At 45.8% G+C, this 23,072-nt stretch overlaps 1 protein-coding gene across 3 annotated transcripts in view; it reads right to left on the bottom strand.

Moving 5' to 3' along the window:
- Positions 1–23,072, bottom strand: part of LOC138747010 (microtubule-actin cross-linking factor 1-like) — a 46,677-nt gene that overhangs the window by 9,148 nt on the left and 14,457 nt on the right. For 2 of the 3 annotated variants that reach the window (XM_069905841.1, XM_069905842.1), the window contains one exon: positions 17,865–18,039. In XM_069905841.1, coding sequence (XP_069761942.1) covers positions 17,865–18,039 — 175 coding nt within the window. Of the gene's footprint in view, positions 1–17,593; positions 18,040–23,072 lie in introns of those variants that run through there. The other variant, XM_069905843.1, reaches the window with a different exon arrangement.

The following is a 23,072-nucleotide window of genomic DNA, read 5'->3' as shown; positions in this document are numbered from 1 at the left end:
TTCCCCGAAATACTAACTAACTGCACTTTCTGCTCTTCCCTGATACACAGCTAGTGGCTTCCATAGTGAACAATAATGCAAAATACTCACTTAGTTCCTCTGCCATCTTCTTGTCTCCCATTATTATTTCATTGGCATCATTTTCTTTGTACTTGAAGAAGGTTTTCGTATCCTCTGATATTTTTTGCTGGATTCCTTTCATGCTTCATCTTTTCCCTTCTTATGATTTTTTTTAGGGGCCTTCTGCAAGTTTTTATAAATTTCCCAATCCTCTACCATCCAACTGCTTTTTGCTTCTTTGTATGCTCCCTTTTCCTTTTACATTGGCTGTGACTTCCCTTGACAGCTACGGTTGTGACATTTTTCCATTCGAATATTTCCTTTTTTTTTGGTATGTATTTAACCTTATTTCCCGCAGAAACGCCCTGCCATCCTGCTTACTAGTGCCCCCTTCCAATCTACTTTGGCCAGTTCCTCCCTCATGCCTCTGTAATTCCCGTTACTCCACTGAAATACCGATACATCTAACTTTAGTTTCTCCTTGTTAAATCTCGAATTGAACTCAATCTTGTGATCATTGCCCCTAATGGTTCTTTAAGCTCTCTAATCACCTCTGGTGCATGACACAACACCCAGTCTAGTACAGCTGATCCCCTTGTGGGCTCATCAACTAGCTGCTTTAAAAAGCCATTTCGTTGGCAGTCAACAAATTCTCTCTCTCTTGAGATCCAGTTGCAACCTTGTTTTCTTGATCTACTTGCATGTTAAAATTCCCTACAATGACCATAACATTGCCCTTCAAATCATCATTGATTTCAATATGGTAGATGGTTCACTTTTATCTAAAAAAAGAGGGTAAGTTTCTCAGGTGACAGTGAATGCTCAGAAGTGAATGTTATGAGAAGAAATTTGTAGCTGACTGGATTTAGAAAATCTATCATAAAGTCCCTATCAGTGAAATGTAATCAATCAATCAATCAGTAAAATATGTTTTCATTTCAATATCGTAGATAGTTCACTTTTATCTAAAAAGAGAGGGTAAGTTTCTCAGGTGACATTGGATCTGTGAATGCTCAGAAGTGAATGTTATGAGAAGAAATTTGTAGCTGACTGGATTTAGAAAATCTATCATAAAGTCCTTATCAGTGAAATGTAATCAATCAATCAGTAAAATATGTTTTCATTTCAATATTGTAGATAGTTCACTTTTATCTAAAAAGAGAGGGTAAGTTTCTCAGGTGACATTGGATCTGTGAATGCTCAGAAGTGAATGTTATGAGAAGAAATTTGTAGCTGACTGGATTTAGAAAATCTATCATAAAGTTCCTATTAGTGAAATGTAATCAATCAATCAGTAAAATATGTTTTCAAATTGATCATTGACCAGATCTGAGAATCTTTAATATAACAAAACCACCCCTGTTGACTACATAAACGATTCCTCTCAGATTTTGAAATCCTGCTTATGTCCACAAAATATTGTGGTGCTAAGCAAACAGTAGAAGTTAATGCTACAGGGCGATATGCATTGAGGCAGCTCACACTAGTCAGTTTGGGCAGCAGGATGGTTGATGCCCTTTTGAAGCAGGTGGAAATCTCTGACTGCTGCAATGAGAGGATGAAAATGTCCTTGAACATTTGGTGCAGATTTTCAGTACCTTACCAGGTATGCTGCCGAAACCTGACGCCTTGCAAAGGTTCACTCTCTTGAATGATGTTCTGATATTGCCCTCAGATATAGATATTACAGGGTCCTCAGCCTTTGAAGGCATTCTAGCAGGCACTATTAGGTCTTCTCAAAGCCGGCATAGGTGTTCAGCTCATCATATATTGAAGCATCACAGCCATCCATGCCAAACCATCTCTTTTCTTAGTCCCACTGACCTGCACCCAGGCCATAGCCCTCCATACCTCTCCCATCCATGTACCTGTTCAAATTCTTCTTAAATGTTAAAATTGAACCCCTATTCAGCTGGAAGCTCATTCCATATTCCCACTGCTCTGTGTGTGAAAATGTTCTCCATCATGTTCCCTTAAACTTTTCCCCTTTCACCCTTAGCTCATGTCCTCTGATTTGTGTCTTACCTACCCTCCCTGGAAAAAGCCTATCTACATTTACTCTGTCTATTCCCCTCATAATTTTAAATACCTCAATCAAATCTCCCCTCATTCTTCTACACTCCAGGGAATAAAGTCCTAACCTGTTTAACCTTTCTCTGTAACTCAGTTCCTGAGCAATGTCCTCATAAATCTTCTCTGCACTCTTTCCATCTTATTGATATGTTTTCGGTAGGTAGGTGTTCAAAACTGCACACAATAGTCCAAAATTTGGCCTCATCAATGTCTTTTACAACTTTACCATAACATTTCAACTCCTAAACTCAATACTTTGATTTATGAAGGCCAATAAGCCAAAAGATCCCTTTACAATCCTATCCATCTGTGACGCCACTTTCAGGGAATTATGTATCTGTATTTTCAGATCCCTCTATCCTACTACACTCCTCAGTGTACTACCATTTTCTTGGTTTGTCCTTCCAAAATACAATCCCTCACACTTGACTCTGCTTTAAACTCCATCTGCCATTTTTCAGCCCATTTTACCAGTTGATGCAGATCCCTCTCCAAGCTTTAAAAATCTTCTTAGCTATCCTTAATACCTCCAATCTTAGTGTCATCTGCAAACTTGCTGCTCCAATTTACCACATTATCATCCAGATCATTGATATAGAAGACAAACAACAATGGTACCACATCACTAGTCACAGGCCTCCAATCTGAGAAATAATCCACCACTACTCTCTGGATTTTCTCGTCCAGCCATCGTCGAATCCACTTCACTATTTCACCATGAATACTTGGCATCTGAACCTTCCTGACTATCATCCCACTTGGGACCTTGCAAAAGCCTTACTAAAGTCCATGTAGACCACATCTACAGACTTTCCTTGGTCAACTTTCCTGGTAACCTCCTCAAAAAACTCAATAATCTTGCTTTCAGGCAACCACGCACAAAACCATGTTGATTATCTCTAATCAGTTCGTGGCTATACCAATAATTGTATGTCCAGTCTCTTAAAAGTCCTTTCAATAATTTACCTACCAGTGACAACAGGCTCACTGGCATATAATTTCTAGGTTTAATTTTGGAGCCTTTTGTAAACAATAGAACATCATGTGCTACCCTCCAATCCCTCTGGCACGACATCTATGGCTAAAGACATTTTAAATATTTCTGCAATATTTCAAATGCTTCATTTTATATATTTCTGCCCATGCAATTTATACACTATTCCCCCTCAAGGTCCAAGGGAATATCTTGTCAGGCCCTGCGGATTTTCCCACACTTGTTTGCTTTAAGACAGCAAGTACTTCCTCCTCTTTAATCTGTACAGTTTCCATGACCTCACTGCTTGTTTTCCTACTCCCCATGACTCTGTGCCCATTTCCTGAGTAAATACTGATAGAAAAGAAAACATTAAAGATTCCCCACCTCTTTAGACTCCGTACAAAGCTGACGACTCTGATCTTCAAGGGGACCAATTTTGTCTCTTACTATCCTTTTGCTCTTAATATACGTGTAGAAATCCTTAGGATTTTCCTTTATATTGTCCGCCAAAGCAACCTCACATTACCTTTAGCCTTCCTGATTTCTTTCTTGACGTTTTTCATGCATTTTGTATACTCCTCAACTACCTAATTTGCCTCATATTGCCTATATCTGCTATACATCTCTCTCTTCTTCTATACCAGATCCTCAATCTCCCTTGAAAAACAAGGTTCCCTATGCCTTCTAACCTTGTCTTTGATCCTGACAGGTACATATACAATGTCTGTACCTTGTAAATCATTTGCTGTAAAGCAATGATTTCTCAGTATTGATTATGTGCTGTTCAGCTGTTCATACTTCTTTTCATCCTTATTTACGGAGTTTTGAATACCTTTTAAAACACAACATTCTTGAAGGGAAGGTTTGTTAACAGCCCAACAGCCTCATTTGCTGAGACATAGTTACTCACAGACCACCAGGTATGGGGAGCCCTTACACTATGGTATCTGATCTGATTCATTAGTTTTTACAGCCTTCAATCTGAAAGGAAGATAGAACTGCCATTACATTGCATCCTTCATGGCTGAGTTCAACAAAGTCCACTATAACAAAAAAATTAGTTTTGGTCACTGTTGTAATCTGTAAAATTACACAATTTGCACAATTTACACAAATGACACAATGTAAGGACACAATTACACAATGCAGCCAAATTATACAAAGGGAAGCCCAGCAAACAACAATAAAACAAAGACTTGATATTCTTCAATTTTGTTTTAGAGAGTAAATATTGGCCACAACACTGGGGAATAATTTTCTTTTATTCATAACTATGGAACGAGCTGCCATCTGACATGGTAAATGTGGACTCACTCTTAAGTTTTAAAAATAAATTGGATAGATACATGGATGGGAGAGGACTGGAAGGCTACGAATGGGTGCAGGTCATTGGGACTAGTGCTATAATGTTTTCCACACAGGCTAGAAGGGCTGAATGGCCTGTTTTTTGTGCAATAGTATTTTCTATGGTTCTACCTCAGGCAGAGCTGTGTTGTAACTTCTTATCAAAAGATAGCCTCAGCCCTTTTAAGCCAGATTTTTATTTTTGTTTTAATTGCTGGAGGGTTCTTGAACCCGTAATTGACTGACTCAAGAGAAAAGTGAACGAAAAGCAAGCCATAGCTGACACATGTCAGGGAGGTGGGAAGGAGTACATTTACAACCTAACCCAATCTTATTCTTGGCATCCTTTAGGCTTGAAAACATTTACCTCCATTCAGGCTTTACTAGAAAGAGCAGGAGTCCTGTTCAGCGCCCCGTTTCCCCCCTGAGGTTCATTTTGTTCATTTGCTTCCACTGAGATGGTTAAAGAGGGATTATAATTTGAGACTTCACTCATCCTCTAATTGATTAGGAACATTAAGTGACTAGGCCTGCCCACCATCATGGAGTGAAAACTCTGGGATCTCTTTCAGATTTCAATACCCAGCATGTTTATAATTAAAATGAATATATAATAGTTTCTTCCTCAGTTTCCTGAAACTTATCTCTTGGCCAGATATAAATGAACAGTTTGATAAGTGGTTCATAGTCAGTGGAATAAAAGAATGTCACCCTGTTCTGACAAACCCTTCGGTATCATTAGATCAGTCAAAGAGTCCATGTCCAGGCATGTCAGTACAATAGGTGTTTGTTTAATGCCATATTACTTATAATTGAATGTCTCTATCTTCTTGTTCCTTGTATCTCATATTTTATATTGTATCCAGACACTGCAGGTATGACTATGCCTTCATTTTCACTGGCTTTTACACTATAACCAAATTTTTCATGTGCTGCAGAGCTAATTCACTGGCGTGGCATATCTTCACGGCTTCAGCTAGGGTAAACTCTGTCTCTTGCACCACCTCTCTCTCACTTTCTTATCATTAATTCTGAACACAATTTGATCATGAATCATTGAATCTTGCTGTGATCCAAAATTGCATGTTCTTGCTTTTAATTTTAAGTCTGTTAAAAAAGTACCAAAGCTATCTCCCTGCAGCTGTGTGCACGAGCAAAACACGTACCTCTCGAAGGTTTCATATTCCTTTGGTGTTTATCAAACATCTTGATAACCTTGTTGAATTTGCTCTGGTTTTCTGCCTCAGCAAAAAATAAATGTGTTGTAAACCTCTAGTGCTTGAGGTCTCACCATGGTAAGCAGCATTGCAATCTTAGGTGTATCTGGTTGGCTATCAATTCCAATCACTTGCAAGTAAAGCATAAACCTTTGGTTAAACAGCTGTGGTTGATAGTTCCAGTCCATTTTACAATGTTAGGAGTTTTAAAACTCTCCATATTTTCACTGCTGATATTGACTGTTACTCACTATGCGCACTGTGTGTCAGGCCTCAGAGCTGGTGAGGGGCCTAAAGGCAGAGAACACCCCTCAGGACCAGCTATAAAAGTTGTGCTTGGTAATAACTCGATTTCAACTGAATTGGCAAAGTTGATGGATCTGAAAGCTCAACTTGGAATAAATGATGGGAAGCCACAGTTTGTCCTCAAAATGTCCAAGGAAACTAGAGACTACAATCCAAAGCAAATGGCTATCCACAAGAAAGGGTTCAACATCATAATTAAATCATTCAAACGCCATGGAGTGGAAACAATTGAAAATGCTGGCAATACTCAGGAACAGATAAATGCAGAGGATTCAGCCAGCACAGAACATGAAACTCCACCTGTGCTAGACAGTAGTGGACCTTCAGAGCCGACACAAGCACCTGTGTTAAGAAGATCCACATGAGTTGTCAAAACACCTGACAGACTGAATCTAGAAAAGAAAAAGAACTGCACACTTAAACATTTGTGCTGCTAATGTTCATGTTACATTTGTCTTGAACTTTAAATTGAAAGAATACTGTATTAATGTATCATGTTGAATTAAACTTTTCAAGGAAAGGGAATACAGTGATAGAGTGCTACCACCAGGAGAGTCAGAGATGAAGTGTGTAGCATCTGAGAAATGCTGTGGAATCTTGGGTAGATTTAAGATGGATGCTTCCACATGAGGTCTGGTATGTGTATATTCTGTCCTTTCTGCTGTTTGTTTAGTTACTAAATCTCGTTGTTTTATAAAGAACCCAAGTTTCTTCAACGTAATAAAAGAAACATCTCAATAAGGTTGGAGATGGCATGGGAACTCCAGAAGTCAGGCGGCCAGGGCCAAGGTGGGAACCCGTGTTGAAGGTCACGGAGGATGCAGTCTCTAGGGAGGTGAACTTGCGATCTTTGATGGACACCAAGTGGGTGTAGAGTTGGTGGTTGAACGCGTGGGGGTCCAGCGGCGGATGTAGTACAGGAGAGGTCCACTGCAGGCCGTGGCCAGCATGATCCAGAACTGTGGCAGTGTGAGGGCGAGGTGCTGTTGATATCTCTGCATCGAGGTGAGGGAGGTGCGTAGGAATCATCAGGAGAAGTGGAGAGAACAGCAGTCAATATTGTGTAAGGATCTAGAGATCCTTGTGTGGGTTGAAATGGGAGGAAGAACAGGAAGTCACGAGACACAAGATTGGTGGCGGAGACAAGTAGTCAGGAAAGTAAGGTGGCTGTGGAAATTAATCTGGTTGAGTTGTAGAACATTAAATCAGCAGGGATTTCAGATGGGGAGCAGTGAGAGAGAAGCCATTCTTCTTTCCCGTGCTTCCTGAGTGCCTTCCCTCCTTTCCCACACCTCCCCCTTTACCCTTTTATTCAGACTCCTGCCGGCATTTTTCCGTCAGTTATGTATTTTTAACCTTTTTAATCTTTGCTGCGTAAAGCATATTGTTTGACCTGCTGAGTTTCTCCAGCATTGTGTTTGTACTGAATGAGGAGCAGTTCACCCAATGGGCGTGTCTCCTTCCTGAAACAGGTGCTCCAGAATGCTGCATGGATCAGGCGATACAACATTAAGGGAGATAGATGGGGCGGACAGACAGCACCTTTTTTTCCGGGGCAAGAATAGCAAACGCCAGAGGACATCTGCACAAGGTGAGGGGAGGAAAGTTTAGGGAAGACGTCAAGGGAAAGACTTCTACACAGAGTGGAGTGGGTGACTGGACTGCATAGCCAGGGAGGAGGCTGGTACAATGGTGGCATTTTAAAGAGTCTTAGACAGGCACATGGATGTCGAGGGTTATGGGTGTGAGGTAGGGAATGTTTAGTCTGTAGTGTGGGTTTACATGAGTTGGCACAACATCATGGGCCAAAAGGCCTGCAGTGTGCTGTAAAGTTCTATATTCTGATCATCCACTGTCATTGTTAAAAGACATTGAACTATTGGTTTTCCAGTTTTATTTTGTCATAGACTTCATTGTTACTACAATTCTATCCCACTGATCACTGAACCACCTTTGGGGGTGCTGTTGGGTTCGGACAACCTGGGTCTGAAGACCTGTTTCTGCTCTGATCCTGTGTAACTACAAATCTGTCCCGCATCTCTGAACATCAGCTGGGGACATTGCTGAGTACAGACAACCTGGGCCTGGGAATCTGTTTCTGCTCTGATCCTGTGTAACTATAATGCTATCCCACATCTCTGAACATCAGCTGGGGACATTGTTGGGCACGGAAGACCTGGGCCAGGGGCCCTGTGTCACACAAGTTATGACAAGTTCACGTTCATGAAATGAGAAGGAAAGCAGGAGATGGGCTATGATTTCCGATCCACTGGAAACATTTGAGAATCCAGGGAATTTTGGAAAACTGAAAGCGATCCTTCAATTGCGTGTCATGTCAGAATGTCAGCTGCTTGTTGTCAACGTCAAATCGTGCAAATATCTGACATCACCATCAGCATCTGTTCCTTGGATATTTCAAATGAAAACTGACGGGGTGGGGGGGGGGAAGATGAAGTTCTGATGCAGGGGGAAGAGGAGGTGCAACAATACACCATGTTCAGCAGGTAAACCAGAAGAGTTTGTGGTCATGACCAGATCATCATGAGCACAATCTCTTCTAGTTTACATGCCAAAATTCTTACTCACTGCAGTCGAACAGCTAAATTAAATTAAAATTAAAGAGGCAATAAATAGATAAAGTGGAAAATAAATATTCACAGCAACAGTAATGCAAACCTCGGGCATTGAACTGGTGCAGGCAATCCTTTTGTGGGGTGGGAGCAGACCCTGATCATTGGAGTGAGAGGAGGCTCAGACCTGATCCCTGTTGGACCAAAACTGTTCCTGAAAGTGCCGCTGCTGGTCTTCAGGCTATCCCCCCTCCCCCCACTTCTGCCCGAAGGTAGCAGTGACAACAGGTTGTGGCCAGGATGATGGGAGTCCTTTCTATTATGGGATGAGTGGGAGGTGGGAGTGGCATGTCCCGTTAATCTTGGTGGTCCCAATTCTATGTCTGACCATGGTCTCAGCCACGGTCGGTCCCATGGAGATCGGTAACACATGCATGTGTTTGTTCTGCTTTGCTCTTGCCTCTGAACACCCTGTATCTTCTCAGGCACTGGAGAGGGAAAGGTGTCAAGTGAGCATGGGGAGAGGTGTTAGTCAATTCGTGCCCCTAGGAAGTGGGTGTAAGGTCCGTAGCGATGCTCGAGCTGTGGGAGTGAGGTGGAAGACGTGAGGGTTCAGTCACCTCTGGTTCAAAGTTTTTCACCAGTGTCTGAGCCCAGTGGTGGAATTTGCAATGTGTGGTTCTTGGAAATGTGTTCACTGATGAGTGAAGTCAGTGAACCTCTCGCAACATTTCTTTATGGTTCTGGAAGCTCAGCTGCTGGTAAAACCTCCCATCATTATTCGTGTCCATCGCCATCAGATGACGAAGGGGAGATATTTTTCCAAGTAATTGTAATGTTTATTTTTTAAAAATTTATACAGAATGGCAACAGTTCCATTCGCCTACAAGCCCATGCCACCCAATTGACCCATACCTGGGATAGAACTGGGACCACTGAGGCTAACGGGATTATGCTATTTCAATCTCCCATTCACCCCACGTCAGACAGGAGGTGGGAGGAATCTGCAGCACCTGGAGGAAACCCCCACAGTCATAGGGAGAATGTACAACTCCTTACAACAGCGCTGAATTCGAATCCCAGATTCAATCGCCGGTACTGTAATAGGGTGCACTAACTGCTTCTCTAACCATGCCGTCGGTTAAAGGATGTTGTGCGCTTAAAAGGGAACCTGCAGGCAGTGCCAATCACAAGTAGCACCTGTTCTTACCGGTTGTGGGGTTGCAGGTCTCAGAGAAGCTGGGAGGCCAGAGTGTGGCGGTGGATAGGGTGGGATGGGCCAATCAAGAGGACTGTTTATCTAGATTAGTGTTAGGCTCTTTGAGACCTGAATTTGACCAAGAAAACAAAGAATATTTCATCACTCCTCCTGAATTGTGCCCTGCATTTGGTAAAAACCATCCAGAAATTGGGATAATGGAGGCCCCCAGCACTGTCCGCACCGCAAACACACATTTACAATGCTTGTGTACGTCAGGACTCTCATCCATTCACCCAATACTTCTGACATCCATTTTAAAAGTTCTCATCATTTAATTAATATCCCCCATGACCTGGTTCATCTTCCTTCCTGCAAGAGAAGATTTGTTCCTTCTAACTGAATGAGTCAATAGCCCCTTTTACACTGGCATCCCAGTTAATTGACCATGCAGTGTCCCGGGATAGGAAGCCCTTTGTGCCATTTCCCCTGGGCCACACTTAACTGGGACACTATAGGTTTTCCACTGAACACACTTATCCCCAGGATTGGAGCGTTCTACCTTCAACTGGAAACGGACAGCTTTCTGTTAACAACTTTCCACTGGTTTCAGCAGATGGTGGGGATCTGAGTAGGGGTGGAGGTGGTTAAACTCTGGCATGAAATGACGTCACTTGATGCCAGCATTTGGAGAGTGTTCCTATTCCATTAGACCCTGTCCCAGTAAATTCCCAGTTAATTCCTGGGACAGGATGCCAGTGGAAAAGGGGCTAATGATGGGAACTTGGGATTGGTGTGTAATAAAATGTCAAGGGGAGGTAATTAGATTTTCTTGTCGCTTTCCTGATTATATTTACATTGAGATATTCAACTCAGTAACTGGCCTTTTCGGCCCATTAGTCCATGCTGTCCAAAAACCCAAATTAACCTATGATTCCCGTACTTTTTGAGGAGTGGGAGGGAATCGGAGTGTCTGGAGAAAACCAACACAGAAACGGGGAGAACGTGCAAACTCCTTACAGACAGCGGTGGATTCGAACTTGGTTTGCTGGCACTGCACAGCATTGTGATAACCATGTCACCCTCTAAGTGAAATGTAGGGGGCAGCACATGAATGTTCCTGTTATACTACTGATCGGTTCCAGTTGGGATGCTGGAACAAGGAGTGTTATGTCACTGGTTGAAGGTAGCTTTCCCTTGTCAATCAAAATCAGAACCTAAGCCCACTTCTGATTCGTCTTCATTGACGTAAATTCACATGACTATCTACCCCAGACTAAGCCATCTTCTGATTGGTCATGCTCTCACCTGAGGTCTTAATACTGGGTGGGCCTTTTGCCCCAGGAGTATAAAAAGCAGCATATGTATAACTCTTGCTTTTTGCTGCCTTGAGCCTGCTACTGAATGTGACCAATGCTGGAAGACCAGGTGATAAGGCATTCCACCAGATGACCTGGGCAGTCTGCTCAGGGAACCACCTCACCATGCTAATCGAATCCTCACCTCTCAGTGTCTGCAGGATGTTCTGTGCTGACCACTGCCTGATGGCTTTATCAAAGGTGCTGGCCTGGAAAACCTCCACAAAGGTTAGATGGTGTGGGAAAGTCCAGCTGACCGTAACTTGCGTGGCAACAGAGCCAGGCCTATCCTTTGAAATACCTAGGACAGGTAAACCCTCGGCACATTAGCGGCATGGTGCCTTCATACTTTGGTACTGCCTGGTGCAGCCACACAGGAAGATGGCCGTCAGGATGTGGGCCACATTGCGAAAGCTCTTGTGGAGACTTGTCCATGGTGACCTTTTGGACCCTTTCCATCTTGGATCGCCATATGGACTGGAAGATTGCTGTGGTGTCCACATTGGCGTGTGCGAAGACGAAATGGTGCATGTTTAAGGTTCGAGGTTGAAAGAGAACCTCAGGATATATTTTTTTTCACTCGGGGTAGATGAAGTCTAGAACATGGTGGCCTGAAGCAGCAGATATTTCCTGACATTTAAGAAGTATCTGGACAAGTACTAAATCATCTATGAACCTAACAGAACTAGGGTTGAAAGGTAAAATGTGTGGCAGAGAGAAGGTGGGTCAAAGTGCCTGTTTGGGTGCTGTACAACTGCATGACTCTCTGGGAAGAGCCATGACTCTCCCCCTCACTGTTGGAGGCTTGATGCACGATTTCCTCATTATCTCAATGTGCTGAGTGTGGGTACTTCATGTGAACAAAATGACTGCAGTGGGTCAGTGATTGTAGCTCTCTCACTGTGTAACCATTCTTTGTGGCAGGCAGAGACCCTAGAAAGGGAAATGACCATGACGCCACAGTTATGTGATTAAGCTGAGCTGATGCCTCACATCTCCAGCCAAGCAGGCTCAGGTTATGTGGAGTGTGCACGTTCACCGTGTGCATTTTCACCCAGGTACTCCGTTCTGTCCCACATTCCAGAAACATGGCTACAGTTCAAATGGGAGAATTTAAGGGGGTTTTTGGGAATGCAAGGGGAAAATTATTGGGGCATGGAACTGATGTCTGAGACAACATAACCTCAAAGGGCTAAACAGGCTTCCCAATTTATTTTGAAATACAGAAAAAAAAACGTTGCCCTGTGAATAGTTGTCATCCTGTCCAGATCAATAATGCAATGCTGAACCAATTTCGACCGAAACTCCAATCCCAAGGTTCTACATTGTCTCTGTCATGAAGACCTTCTGCTCAGCGATAGAGATAGAGTGCCTCCTTCTACCTGCCCATGGAATTCTTGGCCACGCGGATTGCCGCAGTCTACATTTGACCTTTGCCTAATGAGAATGAAGGAGCTTTATGGTGCCATTTGCGAAGCTAGACATCCCACCCTAACAGTGCCATGATTGTTGCTGGCGACTTCAATCACACTGATCTAAAAATGGTCTAACCACGCTTTCAACAGCATGTGAACTTTGCCACCAGATGAGAGAGCACCCTGGCTAGGGTGTACACCAATGTCCCTGGTGCGTACAAGGCCGCACCTTTCCCCCACCTTGGTTACTTGGATCACATACAAGTCCTGCTAACCCCGATGTACAGACCGCTGGTAAAGCAAACTAGGTCAGTGTGCAGAGAGATCAGGATGTGGCCGGGATGGGGAGGGGAGGGGCTGGGAAGGGGGCATAACAGTGCTACTTTGAAACCACGGACTGGAGCTGTTTCAGGGAGGCAGCCACCTACAACAGTCATGTAACCATAGAGGAAACACGAGCTCAGTAACTGGCTGAATTGAGGATGTCACTGAGATCAAATGCTTCACAACCAGGGCTAATCAGAAACCATGGGTGGATGCAGAGGTCCAGGCCCTTCTCAGAGCATGTGATGTTGACTTCAGAACAGGCTGAAAGATTGCACAAGGATCATCCAGGACTGAACCCTCCTGAGTAATTCAGAATCCAAAGCAGGGATACGCATAGACGTTCCACAGGCAGCTGTGCGACACTGGCGACAGGTAAAGGATCTAGACTATAATGGACCACAAGTCAACCTTGCGATTTAAGGACAATAATGCTTCCCTTCCAGACAGACTAAACACCTTCTATGCACTTTTGATGAGAAAAACAGGATGAGGCCAAATAAAGCTCCATCTCCCCCTGATGAATGGGCCCCCTGCCTAGCCACGGCCAAGGTGATGAGAACCCTATCCAAGGTGAACCCACACAAGGTGGCGGGACCAGACAACATTCCTGGTCAGGTATTGAAGGACTGCACACACCAACTGACAAGAGATCTTCACGGACATCTTCAACACCTCACTGCTGCAGTTCATCATTCCCTCAGGGTTCAAGACAGCCAACAGCATCCCGGTATACAAAAGGGTGGCAAAAACAGGCCTTAATGACGACCGTCCTGTGGCACTGACCTCTATCATTATGAAATGCTTCAAGCATCCAGTCATAGAATGCATCAAGCACACCTCCACAAAGATGCTGAACCCAGTACAATTTGCCTACAGAAGAAACCATTCCAGACAATGCTGCAGCCTTGTCATTTAATTCCATCCTCATCCACCTGGAGAACGATGCCTCATACCCCAAGCTGCTGTTCATTGACTTCACCTCAGCATTTAAGAAGCTGATGGAGAAGCTTTCCCTGCTGGGAGTCAACACCCTTCATGGTAATTGGATCCTGGATCACCTAATGGAAGTCCATCCAGATCGGTAGCAGAGCATTGAACACCGTCACGCTGAGGACTGGCACACTTCATTTAACATCTCTTCACTCGTCAGGAAGGCGCAACAGCGTCTGCACTTCCTGAGAAGACTGAAGCGGGCAAAGGCTACCGGCCACCATTATGTCAACCTTCTATAGGAGCTGTATCGAGAGTGACCGGGCCAGTTGCATCACAGGTGTAAGGTGGCTGCAGAGAAATGGATCAGAGGTCAATCCTCAGGACCATAAGAGTGGCAGAGGGGATCAGTGGAGTCTCCTTAAACCATCGATTTGTCCTACCGGGATCATTGTCTGTAGAGGGTGCGCAAAATCCTGCACACAACATCTTTCAGTTGCTCCCATCGGAGAGGAGATACAGGAATATCAGAGCCGGCACCACCAGGCTGAGGAACAGTTTCTCCCCACGGACAGTGAAAATACTGAATGACCAAAGGCACCACTCACACTGACCATCCGAGACTCCCAATATGTACTAAACAATATTTATTCATTTATTTGTACAGATAAAGAACTTTTAACATAAACACATGCCAAAGACCCCTCCTCCCACCTCCCCCAGGCCCCCACTCCACACCACCAACCCCCAACACATTCAATTACACACACACACACACACACAGACACTCACACACAAACACATGCACACAAACACACGCACACAGACACACACAAACACATGCACACAAACACACGCACACAGACACACACAAACACATGCACACAAACACACGCACACAGACACACACAAACACATGCACATGCACACAAACACATGCACACAGACACACACACATTTCTTTCTTCTTTGGCTTGACTTCACAGACGAAGATTTATGGAGGGGTATGTCCACGTCTGCTGCAGGCTCGTTGGTGACTGACAAGTCCGATGTGGGACAGGCAGGCATGATTGCAGCGGTTGCAAGGTAAAATTGGTTGGTTGGGGTTGGGTGTTGGGTTTTTCCTCCTTTGTCTTTTGTCAGTGAGGTGGGCTCTGCGGTCTTCTTCAAAGGAGGTTTCTGCCCGCCGAACTGTGAGGCGCCAAGATGCACGGTTGGAGGTAATATCAGCCCACTGGCGGTGGTCAATGTGGCAGGCACCAAGAGATTTCTTTCAGCAGTCCTTGTACCTCTTCTTTGTGCACCTCTATCTGGTGGCCAGTGGAGAGCTCGCCATATAACACGATCTTGGGAAGGCGATGGTCCTCCATTCTGGAGATGTGACCCACCCAGCGCAGTTGGGTCTTCAGCAGTGTGGATTTGATGCTTGCGGACTCTGCCAGCTCGAGTACTTCAATGTTGGTGATGAAGTCACTCCAATGAATGTTGAGGATGGAGCGGAGACAGCGCTGATGGAAACATTTTAGGAGCCATAGGTGATGCCGGTAGAGGACCTATGATTCGGAGCCGAACAGGAGCGTGGGTATGACAACAGCTCTGTACACACTGATCTTTGTGTGTTTCTTCAGGTGGTTGTTTTTCCAGACTCCTGTGTAGTCTTCCAGAGGCGCTATTTGCCTTGGCGAGTCTGTTGTCTATCTCTTTGTCGATCCTTGCATCAGATGAAATGGTGCAGCCGAGGTAGGTAAACTGGTTGACCGTTTTGAGTTCTGGTAAACTTATACCTCTCATTTTATTTGTTTTAGATTGGTCACAGTGTTTGAGCTACCGAAAGAAAATAGACACACACCGAGAGCAGTTCAGTTTATACAAGTCTTTATTACTAAATCTAAAGCTGAATTCACACTGCAACATGCAAGCCCTTTCCAGTTATACTTATCAATGCCTGGACTGGTCCCAACTGCCAAAGCAAGGCGACAACTGCACACTTGTAGTAGGTTGTCAGGGCGCTGGTAGCAGCTTCTCTACCTCTCTCGACGGGACGTTAGCTGGACTCTTGAAGTTTTTCTTCTTGCTAAGAGATGTTGCCACCTCTTGGAGAGTCTCAAACTTCAGCAGTGGGACCATGGCTTATATTACCCAAAAGTTGTTTACTTCAGATCTTATCTCTTCAATCTCTTCCCTTACATCATCCCCCCTTTCGTCTGTTTGGGAAGTCTGCTGCCTTATGGGGCAGGCGTGAACAGCAGGTGGAGAGGGCAGTATGTTAGGCACATGCTGAGGAGTATCTGCATTATTACCATGGTCATCTTTCCGGATATTCCCATCCCATTCATCAATTACATCAGGATCGTCGCCATTCCTTATCATGGCACGAATACGATGTGGATCGGGTTCTACTCCATGCCTTTCTTTATCTGCACAGAGCTGCTGCCGGAGTTTAATATTACGGCAGATCGTTTGGACATGCTTATCCTCCCATTCTTTGGCTCGGTCCTGACTGGTGCAAACAATCTCACTCATCATGGAACAGCGTTGTCGCAGGGCTTCTAGCTCCTCCTCTAGTTGCTCTCTCTTATGCTGAGATTCTACTTCTCGCTGAACTGATTCTGCTTCACGCTGAACAGAGTGGCGTAAGGCTGTGGCCAGCAGCCAAAAACCATCCGTCAGCGTCCCCTTTTTAACAGGAAATTTACTTCCTCGAAGGAGAATGGCAACCCACTCTCCCAGAGGTGCTCTTGATGGATCTAACTTCTCATCCCAACTGAGGGGTGGTCCCAACAAAGACAGGGACCAAACCCATCGTCTTTGGAAGTCATCCCGGAATCAAGAACTGCTCAGGGCGCACCTCTTTCTTTCAGCGAAACATCACACACACACACACACACACACACACACACACACACACACACACACACACACACACACACACACACACACACACACACACACACACACACACACACACACACACACACATTGCAGAAGCCACCAGATATATAATATTCCACATCAAATGTACTGTTGTTAACATATAAGGTTGATTGTGATCTAATGCTGGTCTATTGGGGAAGGAGTTGGGGAATGGGGGTGAGGGGGTGGGTGATGGATGGAAAATGCATGGGGTAGTATATGTGTGTGGGTGTGGGGGGTGAATGCAGAGGGTTTTGGGGGAGTGTGAGGGTAGTGTGTATTGGGTCATGGGTGGGGGTATGTGTGTATGTGTCGAGGTGTGTGTGGGAGCATGTGGGGCTGAGTGTGTGGAGAGTGGTGTGTGATTGGGGTATGTGTGGGGCTGTATTTGTTGGTAGGATGTGTGGGTGGGGCTGTGTATGGGTGTTGTATGGAGATGTGTGTGGGGACTGTGTGTCTAGGAGTTGTTTGTGAGGGGTTGTGAGTATGTGGGGGTGTGTTTGTGAAGGGGCATGTGTATGGGGTGTGAGGGGGTTGTGTGTGGGGGTGGTGTTCATCGGGTGTGTTTGTGGAAGGGTATGTAAGAGTGTGTGTGGGGGGGATGAGTTGTGTTTATGGGGGGTCCTTGTGTGTATGGGGGATGTGTCTTGGGGATAGTGAGGGGGTGTTGTGGATTGTGTGTGCGTGGGGGAGAGTACGTGGGTGAGTGTGGGGTGTGTAGGGATGGGGGTTGTGGGGTGTGTGATTGGAAGGGTGTTTATGGGGGATAATGAGGGGGTGTGTGGCATGTGTGGGAGAGTATGTTGGTGGGGAGGTGGGGGGGGTTGTATGGTCATGCGTGTGGGGGGGTTTCTTCTTTCTATTTTGATTGAATTTTCCATGTGTGTGTGTGTGTGTGTGTGTGTGTGTGTGTGTGTGTGTGCGTGTGTGCGTGCCTGTGTGTGTGTGTGTGTGTGTGTGTGCGTGTGTGTGCGCGCATGTGTGTGTGCATGTGTGTGCCTGTGTGCATGCCTGTGTGTGTGCATGTGTGTGCGTGTGTGTGTGTGTGCGTGCATGTGTGTGTGTGTGTGTGTGTGTGCGTGCGTGTGCGTGTGTGTGTGTGTGCGTGCATGCGCCACTGATCCCCATGACTTTGGCCAACATGCCGTTGTGGAAGTGTCTCAGGATTCGTACATACATTTTAGGGGTTGGCAGAACCCCTGCTTGAGCTCTGAGATCCTCCAGGACTGGATGTAGAAATATCTGAACATGTTGATTGTGTTTCCAAGTGTTGTTGCCTTATTGACTGTTGGTCCTGCTACCATCTCGACTTCCAGCACAAGTTGTTGTCCTCCCTTCTGCGCTTGACGAACCTACAAGCAACGTAAACAAAAGTCATTCAAGGGAAGAGATGAACATACTTTTGAAGATCACATGAAGCCGACCAATGGTCTTCAGCACAAAATGATCTTCACTTTTTCATCCAGATTCTGAGACAAATGAAACCCTTTGATTCCCTCTCCCTATATCCCTCCCCCTTCCTCAACAACTCTCTCTCCCTCTCCCTCGCCCTCTCCTTCTCCTCTTCCCCTCACCCTCTCCCTCTATCCCTCCCCCTTCCTTGACCTCTCCCTCCCTTTCCTTCCCTCTCCCTCTCCTTCCCCTCTCCCACTCCTTTTCCCCTCACCTTCTCACTCTATCCCTCCCCTTCCTCAAACAATTCTCCCTCCCTCTCCCTCTCTTTCCCCTCTCCCTCTCCTTCTCCTCTTCCCCTCACCCTCTCCCTCTATCCCTCCCCCTTCATCGACAACTCTCCCTCCCTCACCTTTCCTCTCCCTCCCTCCCCGCTCCATCTCCTTCCCCTCTTCCCCTCACTCTCATTCTCTATCCCTCCCCCTTCCTCGACAACTCTCTCTCCCTCTCCTTCCCTCTCCATCCCCTCTTCCCCTCATCCTCTCCCTATATTCCTCCCCCTTCCTTGACAACTCTCCCTCCCTCTCCCTTTCCTTCCCCTCATCCTCTCCCTATATTCCTCCCCCTTCCTTGACAACTCTCCCTCCCTCTCCCTTTCCTTCCCCTCTCCCTCTCCTTCCCCTCACCCTCTCCCTCTATCCTTCCCCCTTCCTCGACAACTCTCCCTCCCTCCCCGCTCCCTCTCCTTCCCCTCACCCTCTCCCCTTTATCCCTCCCCCTTCCTCGACAACTCTCCCTCCCTCTCCTTCCCTCTCCATCTCCTCTTCCCCTCACCCTCTCCCTCTATCCCTCCCCCTTCCTCAACCTCTCCCTCCCTCTCCTTCCCTCTCCCTCTCCTTCCCCTCTCCTTCTCCTCTTCCCCTCACCCTCTCCCTCTATCCCTCCCCCTTCATCGACAACTCTCCCTCCCTCACCTTTCCTCTCCTTCCCTCCCCGCTCCATCTCCTTCCCCTCTTCCCCTGACCCTCACCCTCTATCCCTCCCCCTTCCTTGACAACTCTCCCTCCCTCTCCTTCCCTCTCCATCCCCTCTTCCCCTCACCCTCTCCCTATATTCCATCCCCTTCCTCGACAACTCTCCATCTCCTTTCCTCTCCCTCTCTTTCCCCACTCCCTCTCCTTCTCCTCTTCCCCTCACCCTCACCCTCTATCCATCCCCCTTCCTCTACAACTCTCCCTCCCTCTCCTTCCCTCTCCCTCTCCTTCCCTCTCCCTCTCCTTCCCCTCTGCCTCTCCTTCTCCTCTTCCCCTCACCCTCTCCCTCTATCCCTCCCTCTTCCTCAACAACTCTCCCTCCCTCTTCTTTCCTCTCCCTCCCCTCCCTCTCCTTCTCCTCTTCCCCTCACCCTCTCCCTCTATCCCTCCCCTTCCTCGACAACTCTCCCTCCCTCTCCTTCCCTCTCCCTCTCCTTCCCCTCTGCCTCTCCTTCTCCTCTTCCCCTCACCCTCTCCCTCTATCCCTCCCCCTTCCTCAACAACTCTCCCTCCCTCTTCTTTCCTCTCCCTCCCCTCCCTCTCCTTCTCCTCTTCCCCTCACCCTCTCCCTCTATCCCTCCCCTTCCTCGACAACTCTCCCTCCCTCTCCTTTCCTCTCTCTCCCTCTCCCCCTCACCCTCTGCCTCTATCTTCCCCTTCCACGACAATTCTCCCTCCCTCTCCTTTCCTCTCCGTCTCCTCTCCCTCTCCCTCTCCTTCTCCTCTTGCCTCACCCTCTCCCTATATCCCTCCCCTTCCTCTACTCCCCTCCCCCTTTCCACCCCAACCCCCTCTCCCTCCCCTCTCTTCCCCTCCCCTTCCCACCCCTCCCCCGCCCCTTACCCCCCCCTCTCCCCCTCTTCCTTTCCCTCCCCCCCACCACCCCCATGCTCTGCCTCCATCTTTCCCTCTCCCTCTCCCTTCCCATCCCCCTCCCCCCATATTTTCCTAATTTTGAGATACATCCACTGGTATCCTGATTCATTAAACACTTTGAAACACACCACTTCTTGACGTTATTGTGGACTGCCTGCAGTCTAAACTGAACTGCAGCTGGGCCACAACAATGGGTTGCTGAATACGACATAAGTATCACATCTCAGATACTTAGTCTGAACACCCGGCGATATCTCTATACAGGTCCTTCTGTGTGAACAGCCACTCCAGAAGATCAGTGTTAAATTTGACGATGGAAAAATAATGTTCTTCCTGTGATGAATGGGAATAATAGTCTTGTAATTCACAAATACGATTACTTGGGGTGATGGGGGTCCTATCGAGTGGCACAATGGCACAACATTTAGTGTGCCACTGCCTCAGTGATCCACATTTGACCCCATCCTCTAATACCTCTCGTAATCAAAGACAAGTATGTGTTGGATGGAAGGGGATTACTTCTAATGTTGGCGGAAGGCAGGTGATTGAGATGCATTGATGAACATGCGAGAGAGAATGGGTTATGGGGGATAGTGGGAGAATGGGGCTGAAGGGAGTATTTTGACAGCAGGCATAGATTTAGTGGTCCACTATGTCACAAACATATTTCTCTGTTTCCTCTTTCCCCTCACCACCAGCCGTGTCTCTGCCATTCATCATCACAGGATCAAAATAACCAACAGGGAGACAGAACAGGGCATGGGACAGTCAATATAAAGCACAAACACTCAGCACAGACACAGGGCCCCGTGGGGACATTACAAGACTAACACAAGTGCATGATTTTACAGATGAAGCATTTTATTAAAAAGTTAAACTTGATATGAGTAGGCTTAAGCCCAGGGGCCCGGAGGGAGGGGAGCCGGGATGTCGAGCTCCCAGGCATGAGCAGAAACATCAGGCTCCCAGCAGAAGCAGGAGCAGGAACCTCAAAATTCTTTCAAACCCAAAAGTTGAATCCACCCTTTTTCGACCCCCTGGGATTTTTTAACCCCTTGGATAGGCCCATTGACCTCCCCACCAAGGGTCGATAGCAACCACTTTGGAGACCCCTAATATGTTATTTAATGTAACTTGACGTCACTTTTCTATACAACAAAGGGTGGGGCAGGTGGGGAAAGTTATGTTTTCAGAGCTGTTTATGAAATGATAGGGACAGCCTAGGGTGGTAGTTAATCTGCCACAGTTGACATGGTGTCGCAGTCGTGCTCCAATCTTCGATTATGCCTGGATGCAGCAAGCATGGATAATTGCTGTTGATTTACCATAACCCATTTTTTATACACTTGTGGATGCATAAAACTATGCAGCAGCTTTGATCTTTTTCAAACTTCTAACATGCGAGGGAGGAGCTTTAATAGTAATAACCCATTTGCTTGTTTCAGATGGTGAAGAGAAACACCATCCACATGAATCTGTGCATTTCTAAATAGCACATTGGGGAAGTAGTGAAATCAAATTGCATGAGTGGATGCAATTGCTTTGGGTGAGACCTTAAACCACATCCTATCTGGTTTCTTAAAGAACACACATGATTCTATTGAACTATTTGAAGAGCGGTAAAGGAGCGCTCCAGTGTCCCAGCCTATATTTATCTTGCAATCAACATCATCTGGTCATTCTTGCATTGTTATTGGGGACCTGTTACATGTGCAAAATAGCAATGTTTCTCAACTATGTCAATGGCCCTGTTTCATCAATCCTGAAATAAAACATTTCCGAAATTCCAGTTGTGAGAAGTGCCAGATTAAAGTGAATCTTCGACGTCTTCCTCTTGGACATTTGACTGTTCCAATTCCTTCTTGTGCTCTGGAACTCACTGACACAAACGCTGGAACCTCTGTGCAGTATTAGCTAAAAGGTTCTGTTCTGTTACACATATATTTAAAAGTGTTTTCAAAGATTTTACCACCAAGTTCTGGTATTTTCATAAAAACAAACTATTGCAGTGTGGAGGTGGGGCTGTGTTGGGGGGCGGTGTGTATGGGGATGTGTGGAATTGGGGGTTGTATTTGGGAGCTGTGTGTGGGTGGTTGTGTGCAGGGTTGTGAGTTGCGTCTGTGTGTGTGTGTGTGTGTGTGTGTGTGTGTGTGTGTGTGTGTGTGTGTGTGTGTGTGTGTGTGTGTGTGTGTGTGTTTGTGTGTGTGTGTGTGTGCGTGCTACTGATCCCTGCCCTTGTGGAAGTGTCTCAGGTTTAGTACGTACCTTTTAGGGGTTGGCAAAATATTTTTTGTTTTGGAGAAAGGCGAACTGTGGGTTTAGTAATATTTAAAGCAACGCAGAACAGAAGTTGATGAGGGAAAAGTAGGGGCAAAAAGGTGAGCAAGAAGTGAAAAAAGTTTGGAGGGAATCAGCGTGAAATAGCAGATGAGTGAAATGAGGAACAGTGAAAAGGAAGGGACATTTGCACAAGGAAATGGAGAGAGAAAGAGAGGGGCAGTTGTGCTACTTTTTGTTGAAAACATATTGACTTCAAGACCTTTTATTCATCGAGAGGAGCAGGTGAAGTGGGAGGAGCTGGGGCTGGGGAGGAGCAGGAACAACAAAGAATACACTGCAACCGTTCGCACCAAAACTGCATCCCGCCCTTCGGGTGCTCAGATGCATGGATCTTCAGTGCCCTCCCAACACAGCACGAGAAATCTCCTCTCATTCGGGGTCTTTGAGCCATCACAGCCCTAAACACTTCCTTGGCTGCATGTTTGCCAGATGTTCACACTTGGTAAATGCCCGATGCTTAACCCTCTACCATTTCTACATAACTGATCAACAAGACAAGCAAATTCTTCAGAAAAAATAGAATTTCTGAAATTTAGGAAATTTAGGAAAGAAAACAGAATTGTAGAAAAATAAATGAGCTGATAAAGCATCTGGAAAAAAGAAAAGCAACATTAACATTTCGATGAATCCAAGTTCAACACCAGCTGTATATTTTTAAATTTGTTTCATATTTCCAGTATTTTTATATTTTTTCTATGATTGAAAGTTGTCTGGTTTCCAATCAATCTCCTCTTCAATTGATG

Source organism: Narcine bancroftii, chromosome 12 (genome assembly GCF_036971445.1).
Source record: "Narcine bancroftii isolate sNarBan1 chromosome 12, sNarBan1.hap1, whole genome shotgun sequence".
Taxonomy (NCBI): domain Eukaryota; kingdom Metazoa; phylum Chordata; class Chondrichthyes; order Torpediniformes; family Narcinidae; genus Narcine; species Narcine bancroftii.
Note: the sequence above shows the minus strand (reverse complement) of the source record. Positions and strands in the feature narration are given on the sequence as shown.